At 38.1% G+C, this 19,364-nt stretch overlaps 1 protein-coding gene across 11 annotated transcripts in view; it reads left to right on the plus strand.

Annotated features, from left to right (window-relative positions):
• STXBP5 (syntaxin binding protein 5) overlaps positions 1–19,364 on the plus strand; it is a 106,260-nt gene that overhangs the window by 14,270 nt on the left and 72,626 nt on the right. For 10 of the 11 annotated variants that reach the window (XM_063390342.1, XM_063390341.1, XM_063390345.1 and 7 more), the window contains 2 exons: positions 14,231–14,312; positions 15,106–15,206. In XM_063390342.1, coding sequence (XP_063246412.1) covers positions 14,231–14,312; positions 15,106–15,206 — 183 coding nt within the window. Of the gene's footprint in view, positions 1–12,745; positions 12,793–14,230; positions 14,313–15,105; positions 15,207–19,364 lie in introns of those variants that run through there. The other variant, XM_063390353.1, reaches the window with a different exon arrangement.

Consider the following 19,364-nt stretch of genomic DNA (forward strand, 5'->3'; position numbering starts at 1 on the left):
ACAATAACTTGCCTGGTTTTCCCTTTTATATGTGTTTGAAAACTGATGAAGTAGGATTGCCTCCACAGCCACCCCGAAATGTCAGATAAAAAGGAAAGACACACACACACACACACACACAAAAAACCCCACCAAAAACCTGGCATGGTGAATATCCCCTTTAAAATAATAAGGTGGGAAATGTAGCCTTTTAGAATGAAATCCTGATGATTTACTGATGGGGAAGGGGAGAGATCAGGTAGCCTACATGTCAAAAGCAATGTTAGTAATTGCTTGTTAGTAATGTCCCCATGTTTTCATAGGGCCTGTTGGTCAAAGGAAATACAGTTCAAGTAGCAGCCACTGACAAAGAATACTGCCATTTTCCTAAACTTTTGTACTTCTCTATCTTTAGTTTTAAAAAAAAAACTAAAGAAAGGTATAGGTCCAAATGTTTTTTCTGTTACCCTGGTATGTGTGGCTGCCTAGGATGTGACTGTTATATCCGTTTTCTTGCAGACCTGGTCCATGGAAGTATTGTGACTATAGTCCAAATCATGTTAATAGTCAGATGATTAGTAAAAAAAGAATTTGATTTATACATATTTTAGAGGAGAGGAAGCAGGAGTTAACTTTTACAATACTGTTTCTTACCTGAGTAGCAAAGGATGAAAACTACTTTTGAACTCTGGCAGTTTAAAACATTTTTTTTTCCCCGTATGAATACTCTGCCAATAATTTCCAGATCAAATAAATGGCATTCTGGATTATTCTTTCTGTTGGCAATTCTCAGTAAGAGAAGTAGCACATCATATAATGCTGACAGTGAAGTTTGATTTCAAAATATTTAGAAACTGCTGTTTTACGCCATAGCATGTAACCAGAAACATGTCTTCATTTCAGCTCAGTACTACATACTGTTATTTTTGGAACACAACTTAAAATTTTCTTAGCTTTTCTGGTTTGTTAGTAAGGGAACGTCTTTGCTACTAAAGCTAAAACTTGAGAAGCCTGAACAACTGATGAAAATATATTAATTGTATGGTATAAAGTAAAATGCCAAGATTGTTGGAGTGGTGTAGTGGTGAGTTTATCAAGGGCGCTGTTGTGCAGACGGGAGTGTGATGATCACGCTGCGGTGTGAGGATGTTCTCTGCCTTCAGTTTTTGGTCTGCAGTGGAAGTTACTGTTGCAATGTGAGCACAGGGCTGGGCAATTCAGAAAACGATGCCCTTGAGTGAGTTTTAAAGGAGAAATGCTGCTCTGTGCCATTCCTCAGCCCTCACGATGTGCTACCAGAGTAATTGTAACCAATTTGAAAGAAGTTACTGCTGAGGCTTCCTATTGTCATATGCAGAGTAATGGACCGACATTTCCGGGAGTATAATCTCACTTGCTGTAGAGGAACTCGTACAAAGAGACTATTCTTGCAAAATATTTCTGAAATTATATTTCTTGTCAAACTTGAATTATGCAGACTCTGATTACAGTACAGGTAAAACATTTAAAAGCATAGTTTGGAAAATTTCAGCATGTGTCACTTGTCTGACACATATCAGCTCAGTTTGAAAGCTTTTTCCACACAGTTCATTCTACTAAAATACCACCCTGAAAGTTTCAGAGTAACAGAAGATTCTCTACCTGTCTTTATTTGCTATAGTGCAGACAATAACTGTAATTATACAACTGTAGTTAATCTGGGGGAAGTTCACTTATGATGAAATTAAACTCAGTTGTGCATACTTGTTTTTAGTGTTGTCTTAGTGTTTTAATGGACAATATGTAAAGATCAGTGTAAGTGCATTCTGTATGAATAAATATAAATATATAATTTACGGCTCCGAACAAGAACTTTTAAACATATTTAGTAGTCTAAAGTATCTTAGTAGCTCAGTGGTGCTCACAGCTGGGATTTGGTGTATTAGAACTCTGGTTGTTTTTCTTCTTGTTTTTTGTTTTTTTTTAAATGATTACTAATAAATGCCATTCTATGTACTAATTTTCTTGATGTTTGACTGGAATACACCTATCAGTCTAATACAGTGGTTTTTAGTAAAATAGGTTTCATCTTGGATTTTTGCAACAGGCCACTAATTAATCTTCTTTCTCCATTTTTATTCAAGGAGCTTATATTTTTCTTTTACAGTCACTGCTTTGTCTTATTAGAAATTTTTGGGTAATAGAAATAATTTCTACTTTTCCTTGGAAATCTCATCTTTAAATTTTTTTGGCATCTCTATGGGACTGGTTTCTTTTTCTCAGAAAATAATTCTTAAAAATACTTATCTTAATTTTTCAGGTGTGCTTTATAGTATAGTGCTTTTTCTAGTAGAATTAATTGTAGCCCTTGTCCATGAATAGTTTCCAGGAATGCAACTATCCTACATCTCTGGTGATCTGGGGTGAATGATTTCACTCTTTCCTCTTTTTTCTCTGCTTCAAGAGGATCAAGTTTGTGCATGGACATGGTTTGTGAGGAGAAGTAGGCTTGATTGTGCTGAAATGTTTTTTGTCCTGACTCTGAGGTCTTGTACCTGACAGTGAGTTTGAAGACTACTGGTTCTCTGCAGACTCACAAGTTTAGACAGTTGAGCAGACTGAGTGTGTGAGAAAAATGAGTAGTAATCAGACTTCAGGTTGCAGTGCCTAATGTACCAATTGGGAGCTTTTATCATCCTTTGTTGCAAAAGAAGTAGGGATGCTTTGCAAGTGAAACACTTTCAGACTTGTAATGCTTCAAAGAACTAAAGTGAATCTCCATGCAGTTAGCCAGAAAAGGTTCCCTAGCTTTTTCTCTTAATACATATGTGACTTGAATTTTGTTCTGATGTAGTTCTTTACCATCAGGCAGTCTAATGCTCTTCTTGATTTTTTTATTTATTTATTTTTAATTCACACAGAGCTATTGGCCACTGTAAATATACAGTGGGATTATTTGTTGCTGTTTCATTGCTATTCTGCTATGCTGACATTTGAAAGAAGAAATAAACTTTAAACAGTACCTGTAAAGGTAGTATTTATTCTCTTCAAACTTTTCTGGTGAAATCTTGGAAACATAGTTTTCCCCCATTTTTTTTTCCTGGTAAATATTTGATGAGCACCAAAGGTGACTTCTCTGACACAAACCAGCTCTGATGTTTACTGTTCAGCTTACATTTGAGACTCATGCGTTTTTCATTCCTCACCATGCAGAGCATACATAAAACTGCCACTTACATCTTGTAGGGAGTTGTACAGGCTGACAATTACATCTGTTTTCCTCTCAGATTTTTGATGGAAGGTGTTATAGAAGTCAACTTCCAAAACAGATTAATTTCATTTTCTCTGTTGCTGAGTAGAAAAAGCTATCTGACCCTCAAAACATTGACTGTTTAATCAAAAAAACATTAAGCACTGAACTGCACTGCATAAATGCAGGTTCTGACTCCAAGCAGGTCTGAGTTGATGGGGCTACAATTCCAGATTGATTTTAATGATCTGGATTTTGTGCTGAGAAACTATCTTGAGGTTGGATGAAGAGTCCTGTTCTAGAAAATGCTTTTCTTTTGTCTGAGTCCTTGGATATTTTCATGTTATGACATTTCTGAAGTGCCCTTTTTCATAGCTGGAAACTTCTGTAGAGAAGGTAGGAAACTCTGTCTATTTGACATCTGTAACTTCAGACTTTAACATTAAAACCTCAGTAAAGCTCTGGTCTGTGGTGATACTCCGCCTCAACCAACAAGTGATATTTTTTTCTTTTTTCTCTTTTTTCTTTCTTTTTAAATTTTCTTTATGGGGTAGTACTGTGACTAGTGGTGATGATCGAGGGTTTTTTTGGAATATGCATAATTGGTAGGTTTTATCTTTTAACCAAACAGCAGCCATTTCACTTTCTTGTAAGTAGTTCTTGTGCAAAATATGTTGCTGAAGATTCCAGTAAGAACCAAATTGCTTAAAAAAAGAGTTCAAACTTCCTTAGTTTTTTACTTTAACAACAGTCATGTTGTAGGTAATAATTCTGGGGAATCTGTATTTTTCTTCAAGCATATCTTTGTGCAGACTTGCTCTTTACATTGCCTTCTCTTTACCATGGTTAAAAAAAGTGAGAGGAAGAGTGGAAATGTGAATGTGTTCTGTTGGCATTTGGGGAGCAGGATGATAGTGAAGGATATGGAAGTGCCATGTGGAAAGGAAAACCTCTACTGTTTCTGCAGCTTTTCCTTTACTATGTAGGAAGTGTAGATCAAGGCTTGTTTAACAAACCCAAACCCCTGAACCTTGCCTTGCTCCAAATGTATCAGAGATCTAACTATAAACCTCCAGTGCTTGTATTTTTTTCTTAAGACCATCTTATTGGTAGATATTTCTGTTAAGGTGCAGGATTGTGGAAGAAACTTGGAAGTTTGGAGCAGCATAAATAGCCCCTCTGTGTCTTTGAGAAGCTTGAAGCAACAGTTTGCTGTATGTGGCACTTCTTCAAGTTCCCTTGGAACTGGAATGATTTCAGTTATGTGAAGTGAGTTGTAATATATGGATATCTATTATTTCGGTTATTTTTATCTAGAGGAAAGACAGACATGTTCATTGTGAAACTTGCTAAGATATGACTCAATCTTGTAGTGCTATTACATGTGCATTGTAACTCTTGAAATGCTTCCTGTGACTACACAGAGCCTGCATTTTAGGATGTGGATATGGGCTTTGGATGGGATATGGGGATATGGGCCTGATCTGGGTTTTCCCCCCTCTTTTCAGCTTCCTTTCCCCCCTCTTTTCAGCTTCATATTTTCATGAAATTTGTGGCAAAGTATTATCTGAAGACTTCTTCCCCTTCAGTCAATGTTGATTGAAATAGCTCTTCAGACTCAGATTATTTATTTGTTCTGCTTGTAAACCAAACATTCGTGTAATAGCAGGGCAGATAAGCACTGCCTGAAGTGTCAGACATCACTTGGAATCTGACAGGCACTGGAAGTAAAGTGAATAAGAGATGGGGAGATTCTCTTAAGTATCAGGAGAAAAATCACTGAGGCTACAGTTGCAAAGTAATGCCTTCCCCCCATCTCGTAGTTAAAGTGCCTATTAGGAAAAACTGCAGGAAAGATGTATAGGAGAAGTACCTTGGACTGTGCTTTTTCTGTTGATCTGTTTTAAATATTGTTGTAGTCCTAAACTGGGCCTTGGGTACTTGAAAATCTCATAACACTGTTTGAATTATCCCTTCCAAGTGCTAAGAAAACCCCTTAGGTTTCTGAAACTCGCAGCTTGTGCAAAACAGTAGCTCTGTATTTACAATCCTGTGGGAACTCCTGAGCGCTGTCCAGTGGTGCATTTCTTGGGGCCAAGGAAAGGACCCATCTGAAGTCCTCAAATAACCTGGGAAAGAAGCAAACTGCAGGATCTGATTTGGCATCTGCAGCAAATTTTAAGAGAAGAGTTAAGATGTAATGGGTTGCAGGTTTTTTTAAGGCTATGCTTTACAGCTTAATAGTATTGAAGACACATGTTTTAATGCCAGTTTTTAAATCTGGCAATTTAGGTTTTGTTAGTGACCGCTTACCTTTCCATACTTAAAAAAAATTAAGCCTGAATAATGCAAAACATTTGCAGTTGATGTTGAGCTAGTGCATTAACTTTTAAAAGTAAATTACCATCATGCATTTGAGGAGATGTGAATTAAGGTTGCATGAGCAACTTCTAGGGACAATATCAACCTTTTAATACTCTGTGTCGAGTTGGATTTCTGGTAAATACAAACCATGAAACTCTTACTTTATGCAACACTGGTATGCAGCTATTATTTGTGGTGTGAAGTGGAGTTCTGTATAAAAGCGGAAATGCCTTGACAAAAATAGCTAAGTAAAATTACAGATATTTCCACAAAGCAGTAATTTCTTTTAATGATTTGGCATGCATTTTTCCACGTTCTGTGAAAAGTATGAAATAAATGCAAGGCACTCTGAGTGAGCATTGGTTTTGCATATGTAAAATAAGAGTTCTAGCTCCATGGTACCCCGTGTTTATGCGATGACGTGGTTTCCTCCCTTGATTTTTGTGGAATAGTGCCATCTACTGAATTGTTGGATTTGTACCATCGTTTTCATTCGTGGTGGTCGAATTTTGAGCAAACCTATGAAATGGTCACTACTGTTTTGACAGTAGTGGAATAGTAAATTTCTCAATCTTTTGCTGATACGCAAAACTAAAACTTACATTGAAGTGGAACCTGAGGAGACTTAAGGTAACATAAAGTGAAAAACAGTGTCTTACTGTTACAAAATACTCAAAGTAGCAATTAAAGGATAGCTGTGATTGCTCACACTTGAGGCTAATTTTAACAATTTTTTAGTGTCATTTTGAATGCGAATATTTAAGAAGCCTCTACTTCTGCTTTGAGCAGACAAGGGAAACTTTGTCCCAAGACCCATTTATTCCATTATGTTTGAATCACTGGGGTTTAGAGACTGCTAGCTGAAATACTTAAAAAGCAGTAGCAGCTTTCTGTGATGCTGTGCCTGTGAACATCACGTGGGGTATTTGCAAGGTCTTTCAGCTCGTGACAACTATGAGTCTGGGGACAGACTGTCGTATCAACTTGGTATAGACAGAAGAGGTGAACTTGTACCTGCCACCTGGATTTGGGATCTAAGTTTCTCCATCTTGCCTATGCCATGGAAGTGTTGGTACTTCTAATCATTGACTTGCTTAGTGCTTCAACAATGGTAACTACTTCAAAAAGCTGGGTAAGCAGAAACATGGTATACCTGTGTCACTGTATTGGTAAAACTTCCAGTGATTAAACTTTCTTCAGAAGGATGTTTGGAAGAGGAAGTTATTTCCATCATTAGTACAATGCAAAATGGTGTGGGAAGTAGAAGGGTAGATGAAACCTCATCCACAAGTCGAGTGTTAAAGGACTGTGTCCAAAGGAAGGAGCTGATATCAGTACTGAGAGAAAAACTACAGCAAAATCCCAGGAAGAAATTCATAGACCAACCTTTATTTTAATTTGAGATCTTTAAGACCTCTTCCTATGCCTAGGTCACCTTCTTTTTCTGCCTCTATCAAAACAAGTGAGTAAAAGTGCCTGCATGAAGAGTGGTAACAGTACCTGTGATCTTATTCTAAATAAGGGTTAATGAGGTACAGGTAAAATTGGCTGAGGGGACTACACTCACTGCTATGAAATTTGTGGAGAGAGGATTGGAGGATAGGCTTGTGTGTGAACCAAGTTGAGATGGAATGACTAGTGATTGCAGTTGGTCTTCTGTCACTTCTGTCTGGTGGCTGGTGACTTGGAAGTAACTGAAGAGATTTTTCTTGTCAGACAAGAGTTAAGGGAACTATTTTAGATCATGCTGTGTGAATGAAGAGAGATTTCTGGACCTAGCAAAATGCTTAACAGTCAGAAATAAGTGTTGACAAACAATAATTGATTGGGCAAGAATTGGCTATGTTCTTTGAAAATGTTAAATTGTCCTTTAATTAGATAATATCCAGGGTTATTTATGCTTTCATAAACTAAATTAAATAAGTATATAAATTCACTTAGCGTCTAGTTCTAGAACATTACACTTGTTAATGCTGCTCTTGGCAATGTTTGTACAAAATATCTGGACTCTGGAAGGAGACATCATTCTTATTCCAAGTATCACTCAGTTCTAGGAGCATAGAATGCCCCTGCCTTTATTCTTGGTCAAGAAGCTATTCATGAAAAGAGAAAAAGCCTGGTTAATTATTAATATTTTGATATTGTATGTACTAGCATGTTGAAATTTGACTTGGAAACTAAACTGGATTAAATGGGTAACAGATGAGCAGGACTTGGAAGCATGCAACAGAATAACAAAGGTTTTACCTCTGAATTTTGATGAAGTTCTTCAAAAATATGTAACTGTTTCCTGGGTTTACTCTTATGTATGCAGTTTTTGGAAAAACTTTACTGAATTAGCAGTACCACCCATTTCACTGCATCTTGTGTAGTCGTATAAACCAGTATTTATTAGAATTTCCTAACCTTGTGTCCTACTGTTCTCCTTCTCTTCCATCCCACCCTGAAGTAGTACCGGATTAGTCACCTTTTTTGCATTGTTAGTGCTGAAATACAGGTCTTAGACTAAAGGAAGACAACCTGTATCAGAAAGCAAAGTGAGTAAAATCAAGGAAAGCCTGTAGCCTTTTTATTTTATTTTTTTTTTGGTTTGGTCTAAATTGATGTTTTTACCTCTTCATTTAATAGCATGCTTTGCCATCTGTGAATTGTGCATATAGAAACTTATCATTAAAACCAATCTTGTTTCGTGTTTAATTTTAAATCATGGGGGTTTGGGGTGGTTTTTTTATCCTGTTTGCATTTATACTGCTCGATTACATCTTGTTCCAGTGAACGATTGCTTCTCATTGGCAGCTCTGAGAAAATTCTACCAAGTACAGCCTTTACAGAAAATTTGCTGGCACTTTTTATAGCTTGGGAAATGCTGAATTTGTGCATATTTATGTAAGCAACTTTGATGTTTAAGAAGTGCTTTGACCCCTTTCTGTTGTTGTTAAAAAGTGGATTGTACTTAAGTTACTGCTCCCTATCAGTTCCCTATCAGTTTACATGCAAATTAGTTCAGGCATTGTTTAATTTTAAAATAAAAAGCTCATTAAAATTGAGGCAAAAAGGCTGGGTTTGTGCTTTAAATTGCTACAACTACCTTTATACAACAAGCAGTTAACAAACTTCAGCTGAGATATATAGATTTTGGTATTCTTCAAAACAGATCTCCTTTTTACTCTGTCAGTCTGAGATGATTTTCTTTGCAACATGGAATCATTTGGCTTTTAGTGTTTAAAGGAGCTGAGCATTGTTCTGTAAACAGAGTGAATACTTAAGGAAGCTGATCTGTACTTACGTAGGAATGAACATTATTGGGAGCTGATTTGGAAGTTGAGATATTCAGTTGTTTAATCACCACTTCACTGGAAGTTCTAGAGCTGCAACAGCAAACAGCAGTAGCAGTTTGCTGTACCCTGTTAAACTACTATTATATTTGTAATAATTTGTAATAGGTTCTAACATCAATTGCTGTATAGCTCAAGGTAACCAGTCCCCTGAGCTGAAAGACAGAGACAGGAAGCAGGATAGACCCCTTGTAATCCCGGAGGAAGTAGTTAGTGACCTGTTTATGAATGCTTTAGCCCTGCTTATTGGCCCTTTAGGCACTCATAGGTCAATGGGACTGGCTGGGATTCATCCAAGTATACTCAGGGAGCTGATGGAAAAGCTCGTGAAGCTGCTCTCCATCATTTGTTGTCAGTCCTGGCTGCTCAGGGAGGTCGACTGGAGGTTGGCCAATATGGTGTCCATCCACAAGAAGGGCCAGAAGAGGGATCTGGGGAACTACAGGCCTGGTAGCCTGACCATGCTATCCAGGAAGGTTATGGAGGAGGTTATCTTGAATGTGGTCACAGGAGAGCCAAGGGGTCAGGCCCTGCCAGCATGGATTTAGAAAACCGGGAGACCTACCTTGTGCATGAGGGGCAGGGCTGTGGGTGGTGTCTGCCTGGACTTTAGCAAAGCCTTTGTCTCTGTTTGCCACAGCATTCTGCTGGAGAAACTGGCTGGCCGTGGGTTGGACAGGTGTAGTCTTTGTTGGGTTAAAAACTGCCTGGATGGCCAGGCTAGAGGCTGGTGGTGAATAGTGTCATGTCCAGTTGGTGTTCAGTCACAAGTGCTCAGGGCTCAACGTTGGGGCCAGTTCTGGTAATATCTTTACTCGTGATCAGGATGAGGGGATTGAGTGCACCCTTGGTAAGTTTGCAGATGATGCTCAGTTGGATGGGAATGTTGATCAGGTGGAGGGTGGGAAGGCTCTGCAGAGGGACCTGGACCGGCTGGATCGATGTACTGAGGCCAGTGCTATGAGCTTCGACAAGGCTGGGTGCCGGGGCCTACACTTCAATCATAACAGCCCCGTGCAACACTGAAGGCTTGGGGAAAAGTGTCTGGAAAGCTGCGCAATGGAAAAGGACCTGGGGGTGCTTTTTGACAGCTGACTGAACACCAGGCAGTGTGTGCCCTGTGTCAGCAACATTGTGGCCAGCAGGAGCAGGGAAGGGATTGTCCCCCTGTAGCCAGCACTGATGAGGTCACACCTTGGCTGCTGTGTCCAGTTCTGGGCCCCTTGCTACAAGAAGGGCATTGAGGTGCTGGAGCTTGTCCAGAGAAGGGCAGCAGAGCTGGGGAAGGGTCTGGAGCACAAGTGCTGTGAGGAGCAGCTGAGGGAGCTGGGGGTGTTTAGCTTGGAGAAAAGGAGGCTCAGGGGAGACCCTCCCACCCTCTGCAACTGCCTGGAGAGAGGCTGTAGCCAGGTGGGGGTCAGCCTCTTCTCCCAAATGACTGATGACAGGACAAGAGAACATAGCCTTAAGCTGTGCCAGGAAAGGTTTAGTTTGGATATCAGGAAGAATTCTATCATGGAAAAAGTTGCTAAACATTGGAGTGGACTGCCCAGGGAGGTAGTGGAGTCACCATCCCTGGAGGTGTTCAGGAAAAGACTGGACATGGCACTCAATGCCATACTCTAGTTGATAAGATGGTGATTGGTCAAAGGTTGGACTTGATTAACCAAGAGGTCTTTTTGAATCTAAATTGTTCTGTGATTTTTTTGATGACTGCCTTAGGGTTGAATTGATAGCTACAGATTTTGGACTGTCTTGTATGTCAGATGGGTCAACCACAGGGGAAGAATGCCCCGGTAGTCCCTAGGCCTACTTAGAGTAACTAAGGAGTTAAAAAAAAAAAAAAAAAAAAAAGACTTGGTCTTCTCTGACTTTGATAAACATTGTGGAATCAATTTTCTCTTTTAAATGTGATTTCTGAGGGCAGATGTGCACTGAGTTGCTACTATGTAGCTAAGCTATAAACAACAGTAATAACGTTAAAAAAGAGTATTTTGAGGAGACAACTTGTATATTGTTAAATGAAATGCTTGAAGTGTAAGCTTAGGTCTGAAGCCTGTTTGAAAAAAATATCTTTTGGAAATGTTGTTTTTTCTCACAAATTAAAGTGAATTTACTTCTATGTGATATTAAATTAAGGTCATATTGTGATTTCCTTGTCTATGACCTGCACTTCTAGCAGTTATGAAAACGAGCACTAATGCTAGGACATGGGCACCTTATCTTTTTCTTCTCTCAGGCACAGCTGTTGTCTCTTGTTTTCTCAAAAAATAGGCAATGAAGACAATGAAATACTAGTGTTTTCCAGGGTTAATTCAGTGGCATGGGGAACATGGAAGCAGTATTCGAAGGTACAGCTTAGAAGCTATTAATTTATCCAAGTTGTTAATATTTGGAATCATGGATTAAGCAGGAATTGCAGAATGAACTGCTTGGAATTGAAGAAGCAGGGATGGCTCTTTGATTAGAAGACTGCTCTGAGCAGAGTATTTCCTCTAGAGCTACCCTAGGTCTTTGGCAGAGAGTTTTTCCTGTCTACAAAATTAAAATGCTTTGCTCATCTTGTCATTATTCATTATAATTTTTGCCTGTTTGGGGAATGACGATGTAGTAGATGATCACTGCTTAGTACAGTGAGCTCTCTTGCCTAAAGCACACACAGACGAGTGCAGCGGATTTGGGCATACTGCATTTCCTGGGCTGCTGCCTGCTTTGTGTGGTTGAGAAATGCTTCACATGTACTAAACAGGCGTCTATTATCCTTCCACAGTCAGTCTTTGTGACGTGCTTTTCCAATTCAGCATGCACCGCAAAACTGGGAGGCTTTACATTGCTTTAGAAAAGAAGATTAATGCTGGTTAAGAGGATGATATTAATTTGAGATGAGAAGAATAATTTTAGCTACTAGGTGAAAAAGTGAAGATGACATAATCTTTGAGTAAAGGAACTAAATAAGACTAGCTGCGAGGACTAATTTTTTTTTTTTTTGGTGACAGCCAGCACTATAGAAAAGGCCAAACTATTTTCACATCTGGATGTGAAGTTTCTACTAATTTGTCAAAGAGAGATTTGCTCTGAGTGTTAAAAACTTGTGTAATCTTACTCCAAGTGCTGCATATTTACTGATTTCTGGAAAAATGATCCAGGTGTCCTGGAAAATGTGGAAGAATTTTTTTTTAAGGAAACATTGAAATATTATTAATAATGAAATTTTTACTGACTCGTTATAACAGTGCTTCCAGAAATATTAGCATCAGAAGTGCTTGCAGAAAGCATCTGAGGAATAGAATTTGAAGGAAGAAATAACTTGAGCAGTCTATGGACTTACATTTTTCTGGGTCATATTTCTCTTATTTTGAAGCAAAGTAGCTGTAGAGTCTCAATTCCAAATAAACTCTGGGTTTACGAACAAGGTTTCCATTTAATTATGTTGGAAAATGTTCTGGGGAGGGGCTTCTGGGGAAATTTTTTATTAGAAAGCTACCTGTGTCAGTGCAGATAAACAAGTTTTAAAATTCAATTCCTGTAAGCATTTGAATTTCACATTTGAAAATTGTTTTTGTCTACTTCTGCAAAAAAAAAAAATTATTAATTCAAGTGAATGCAGATGCATGAGCAAGGCCGAAGGCAATCAGCTCTGAAACTGATGTTATTCCTTGTGGGCTCTTTCAATCTGGCAATTTGTGTAGTCGATCCATAGTTAATGTAAAAGCAGCGACTTTACATTAAAAATACTCTGAGTTTGTGTAGGAAGGTATCGATTATGGAGACAACTCTTCCTCGTGTTTTTTCTTCTTTTTAAGCTATAACCTGTGACTGGAATACAGATGACTTCTTTGTAAAAAAACTTACTGATGAGAATGAAAAATAAAAGCAAAAAACCAGGTGAGTCTTGCTGACTCTTTAAGTCCTTCCATGACAGAACAAAATTAAATTACTGATTTGGTCTGGGGAAGAAAGCTGGTATTAAGTTTGGTGGATTATTCAACATCTGTCTAGTGTATGTCTCGCCACTTAGCTGGATGTTACGCAGATTCATTAGTCTAGAAGAATGTGATTCAAGTTTAAAAGTTAAAATATAGCAGTGTGTTGAAGCAGACTTTTCCCTGCTGTTGTTCTACTTACATTTTATTTACCAGCTTAGAGGCTGAGCAGGAGATGTGCTTGAGTTTTGATTTGCATGCAGCCTAGTAGTCTCTTCAGCCTTTCAACTGTCTGGTTTGAATGCACATGTTTTTTAAGAATGCACATATTATTCGCTTTGGTTTTGTTCGGCGGTTTCTCAGTAATTGGAAAGCTTGCAGAATGGGTGAGAATTGTACTGTTTTATTAATTTTTAGTGTATACCGAGAGAAAAAATTCTACATATATTCCTTCTTTTGCGTACAGCTTTGGAATAATTTTCTTCTGAAAGCTAAGGTCGTTCTTTAAAACAAGAAATGTTCAGATCTGACAAATTATAGTCCAGAAACCCTGGGCATGCAATGATGTTGAAATACTGACCAGTTTGCTTGAGTCCTCTCTTATTTCTACTGATCTCTAAGTCATTGGAGAACTTAATTTTGTATCAGAATCAGGTGCATAACCACATTTAAGATACAGAATGTTTTTGGCTAAAAAATGTGTTAAGTATGGAGAAGTGAAACAATCTGTTTTGCTGCTGCTTTTATCAGTATTCATTATGGATAGGACTGATTTATGTGTGAGATTGAAAATGAGCAAGCTTTTTCTATCTCATAGCTGCTGTGAATCCAGGAAATCTTGATACAGAGATCCTGAAAAATTACATTATATGTAATTTCCCATTGACTCCTCCATATTTTGACTACTGATCTTCTTATCTCTGTCACAGCAGACTTTTTTTAAGGAGCCTTGCATTATTCAGCTCTTTTCATCCCAAAGTAATGTTTAAATGGAGAGAAAGATCCTTTGGCATTTGAAAAATGTAATTATTTGTTCATGATGCTTATTTTGATTAATTTCAATTCTAGTCCTGATATTTAACATTGTTAAAATAACTGCTTCATTGTTCTTCAAGTTCTCAGTGATGAAGAATCCCTTAAATCTCTGTGAGTTAAGCAGTTATACATAATTTTTATATTTCAAGGTAGGCCGTTTAATTTCTTTGTGTTACTTTGTGGCATTTATAATTTACTGTTTTGGTAACTACTCAGCTCTGTGTGGTTAGATATGGTGAAGGCACTAGCTAGAAGCAGGATTTTAGCCTGTGTGAATGTGGTATTAGTGAAAGTGAAAATGTTGGTTGTGCTGTGTGTTTTGTTTGTTACATGCAACAATTATTCCTTAATGGTACCAATTCCAGCTTTGGTCGGCCAGGAGTTGAATGCTACTGTCAACATGACAGTGGAGCTGCAGTAATCCAGCTTCAGTTCCTGATTAACGAGGTTAGTAAAATGATTTATGTGTCACTCAGAGAAGATATAGAGCACATTTTCTTTAATTTTTTTCATTAAGCAAGCATCAAAATGAGCTGATATAAGTGATGTAGCACAAAGAGTAAACTGTAATAACAATTATAAATAAATTAACTTTTTTAGTTTTGGAAAATGCTTGACTAACTCCTGAAAATATCTTTGTCTCTAGAGTACTCTTTTGGTATAAGCAAGAACTAGGAATATCTTTAAGTGTCCTTGAACATTGCAGTTTATCTCTGGAAGTGGTGAAGTACTTTTTCAATAGTACTACCAGTTTCAGTAGGTAGTTAATTTTATTTTGCTGGAGTTACTATCTTAGACATGAACTGAATAATGTTGCCTCAGTTTCAGATGTGTGTTTCTAGGGATGTACCAGCTGAGATCTGACAGCAGTGCTGTTCTTGAGCTAGGGACAGGTTTTTAGAGGATCTCCCTAGCTTTGTCAGCACACAGATAGCAGCTCACTGCTTGATTTCTCTGCAGAGATGGGCATGAGGAAACTGATGAGCACACACTGGAAAACGCTCCTTCCCCATCACATCTCAGTACAGCACTGAACCAAATAGGAGTGAGCTGAACAACGTGTGATCACATCAGTTATCTCATTCCTACTACTTAGAACCTATCTGTGCTATGGTGCTGATAGACATGCCTGTACATGTTTTTCATCCTGGTAATAAATATTTAATGTATTTCCACTGTGGTGCTACAATGTTCCTAGGGTTATGAACACAAGTTGACTAAAACGTTTCTGTTGTCCTAGGGAGCTCTTGTGAGTGCCTTGGCTGATGACACCTTGCACCTGTGGAACCTGCGCCAGAAGAGACCGGCTATCCTTCACTCACTCAAGTTTAACCGGGAACGGTAGGGATTGGTTACTGTTGCAGGGCCCCTTAGCATCCCTGCTGTTGTAAGATCAGGTCTTATTGATGCACTCCAAGTCGTGACTTGGTACATAATTGAAACTGGGTTTTTAAACTTACACTGGGTTTTACTTTCAATCTGTTAGGCCCCAAAGTAGTTAGGAGTAAGATGCACTGGTGACCTAAACTGAGATGCCTTTTCTATCACTTTGTGTTGCATTGCTGAACATCAATTTTCACATCTTTAAAATGTGGAGGGATAGAATAATTTGAATGTGTGTCTTCAGCTGAATTTTGGAACAAGAGAAAGGGTGTGCACCAACAAGACAACCAGGAAAACTGGTTCAATTGTTTTGTCTGGAAGTTTTTCTCCCTTGATGGCAAAGCAGAATTCTGCAGTGTTACAGCTCTTGTTTGTATCAGAGTAGCTGAAAACCACTTGCATTTTGACTAAAAAATTTTATACTCAAGTGATAGAATTGTAAGCAAGCTAGAGAGACATTTATTATTAAATTTCTAAAAGTCGGTTGTCTAAATTTCTGAAAAACGCGTCCTTTGTTTTAAAAGCAAGTATTCCTTCCCTTTTCGGAGGTATTCCTTCTTTGTCAAGGCTCAGCTGGAATGCTTTGTTCGCTTTTGAACAGGATGCATTAGAGATGGACTGCGGGAGGAGCTCAGAGGATACTATCTGAACACAGAAAGAACACCGAATAATCTGTAACTTGTATTTCTTTTCAATAGGGCAGGAAGTAATAAATTTTAAGTAACAGATAGCAATAGAAAAAGTTAAATAGTGTTGTAATACCTACTGTGACACCTTACTGTCATGTCACACACGTTTTAAGTGCTAAACAAACTGTTGGGTGGGTGAAATGGTAACCTTGTAGTTTTCAAGAGCAGCTTATGAACAAAATCATCAGGAACAACATAAATGCAGATTACTGGGGTTTCTTTGCATAGAGGATTAAGTGATTCTAAGTCCCTTCTGAAATAATTTCTATGATCACTGTGCATAAAATCTGATGGAATAGGACAAGGGGTAATGACTTTAAAGTGAAAGAGGGCAGATTCAGATTGAATGTTGAAAGAAATTCTTCCCTGTGAGGATGGTGAGACACTGTAACTGCTTGCCCAGAAAAGTGGTGGGTGTCTCATCCCTGGAACTGCTCTAGAACAGGTTGGATGGGGCTTTGATCAACTATCTACTGAAAGATGTCCCTGCCCACAGCAGGTGAGTTGGACTAGGTGATCTTTAATGATCCCTTCAGGCCCAGACAATTCTGTGATTCTAAACTGTTACACAGAAAACAGAAAGCTTTGTTAACTGAGGCAAATTCTCTCCTCAAAGCAGTGGCAGTGTTCCTTTATACAGCATAAAAGTCAAATGGAGAGAAATGCAGTTTATAACCACTAGTTTAATGAGGATTGTCCAAGTGTGAGAGATACAGTAGTGTGTCGAAACTGAATTTTCTACTTCTGCCTTCCTTTCTTTTAATGTCTTTTCCCTTACTTGCAGTGTCTACTTATGTGTCTGTATAAAATTAGGGTTTGTATCCTGAAACCACACATAAACCCACGCATGGACTTCTAACTAATGCTTTAGAATGAGTATCTGAGGAGGTGATTCCGATTGTGTACAAATCTGCTGTAGACTGGCTTAGAGTTTTAGATGTGTGGGTATCTTTGGTTAAGCAAAGTGAAAGTTGTAGCCGTCCTTTTTCTGTAAATGTAATGATGTCAGTAGCAAAATCCATCCCAGGGAGTTGAGTGGGGGTAGGAAGGACTCTTGGTCACTGATGTTGCTTTAGTGACTGACTTAGTTACTAATCCTGTCTTGCCAAGGTAGGTAATGAGAGCACCATAGTTACCATGAGTGGTGTAAGCATTGCTTGAGACAAAGGCTTATTCTTCTAGCAATTTTGATTTTGAAATATCTATTATAATAACATATAAAAGTAGCCACAACACTTAAGATTCCCAGATCTGTATCTTGTCATAGCCACTTAGGTATGCCGGATGTTTTAAAATATTCTCTTTTCTTTTGACTAGTTTTTAAAATACAACTTTTTTATAAAATAACATGTAATTTCATTATCAGGTAAATATTTTGATTTGAACAGCAAAAAAATGCACTGGTGAATAGTTCTAAATAGGGGCCTTTGTAACACTCAGTTCTTTGTAATTCATTATACCTCATAGTTTCAATATGGTATAGGAATCTGAAGTAAATGGGCTTTTCTTAGGTCAGTTTTGTGCTGTATATTAACAACTAAGTTTATTGAGGAGAGTGTTCATGATGTAAGTTAGTTATGCAGAGTCTGTTCTTTCAGGCCTTTCTGGCAATATGTTAGGGGGCTTTGGAGGTCTTTGCTGGTTTTAATCCCACCCTATAGTCCATGTCCACTTCCTGCCACTCATTCCTGCACTTGAATTGCACTGTGTTACATTCTTTCTCAAGGAAAAGTGCTTCTCTGTCTCCACTTGACCCCCCCTTCTCCAGCCAAACCTTGTTCTTTCTCATGGTGTGTTAATACCAGTAGTACTTGGATTTAGCAGCAGTTCTTGTTGTTAGTAATAACAGTCCTTGGCTGGCTCCACAGCCATCCAGTTATGTGTGTCTGAGACGTAGACATTAGCCCCGTATCTTCTGGGAATCAAGAGCTCAGAAGGATCTCACTGTGGACTGCTGGTTTATAGGTTAGACAATGGCCTTTAATACACATTAGCCCCTTATAATCAGGAGCTCAGAAGGGTCTCACTTTGCACCACTGTTGTGGGGTAGCAAGAGAGTGGGCTTTTAGTTGTAGTAATTTTCCATTCTGGCCAATTTGAGTTGGTAACTTTAATCTTTGACTGTTCAAAAACAAAAATATTATTCCACTTGGGTTATTATTCAGACAAGAAAAATAAATTTCCACGGCTGTTTGTTAAAAACAGATACTCATTAGACACCTGTTAGTTCCTGGGAACAGACAGTGTTTCTGATAAGCTCAAGGGGAGTTTAATCCAAGTGCAGTTCATCAAGGCTGGGCCATAATGAGCATTTCTCAGATCAGAGAAATCGGTGTCCTGGGTGGCAGACGTACGTAGCACCACAACCCATAGCACGACTAAAGTCCTCTCAGCCTCTATGTTCTCCAGTCACAAGCATGAAGTTGTTACAAACCTAACTAATAAAAATTTTAAAGTACTTCATGTTGTGGGATTAAAATCTGTTTATAAGGATAACTAACTTCTCAAACAGGAGAGTTATTTAAAGTATTTTGTGTACTGCAACACAGCCTTATAACTGTCTTCTCTAATGATACTTTGTCAGTTTGTGAAGGGAGATTAAATATTTTGGAACTCATTATATGACTGAAGTAATGATTGTAGTGGCATTAGTATTTGCTCTAGGACTCTGCTGAGACAAAGGTTTAAAATTATTTAACTGATTGGGTTTACCTGGAAGTGTGTTGAAATTGCAGAAAAGCAATATTTGTGTCCTATTTAACAAGAATTGAACTTCAGCCTGTCACAGGCAAATTTTTATTCAGATTTTGTTTCTAGATTATGATTTCATATGTAAGGGTTAGATTTGAACGAAAAAGTTGTCTGGCATAGAAAGGTAACTGTAGCTGTTAGCTACCCAGATGAAAGGATTTTCTTGAAAACTGTTCTTTAACTATGTTTTAAAAAGTTGAATTTAAAAAGCAAGTGATAAGGCTATGACTTCATTAATTAATTCTGTGGTCTTCTGGCACAGCCTTTTAACAGCTCTGCCTATTTCCCTTTTTAGTCATGTGGAAGAACTACTGCCCAGTGTCTAGCAACCCAGTTTCTACATTCCATATTTTTTTATCCTGTTGGTAATTTAATTTGGCTACCTCACTTTCTGGTGTTTTAAACATCATAAGATACAAACCCGAGAGCTAGCTTGTTTATAAATGCTTGTCTTGTGTGTTTTAATATTTTGTAAACTCACCTGAAAATTTGAGTTTTAAATCTGTAAATTATTTCAGAACGCAGTCTAGTATATGACAGGAAAGTGATGTGAATTTTTGCTTCTCTACTCATGACTTTTAAGGACAGGGAGTGGTGAGAAAGAGACGATTCTTTTAAATACAATTCTATGCTATTACAGGCTTTCTTCTGATACATGGAAAATGTCTTTGGGTAA

This window comes from Prinia subflava, chromosome 2 (assembly GCF_021018805.1).
Source record: "Prinia subflava isolate CZ2003 ecotype Zambia chromosome 2, Cam_Psub_1.2, whole genome shotgun sequence".
Taxonomy (NCBI): domain Eukaryota; kingdom Metazoa; phylum Chordata; class Aves; order Passeriformes; family Cisticolidae; genus Prinia; species Prinia subflava.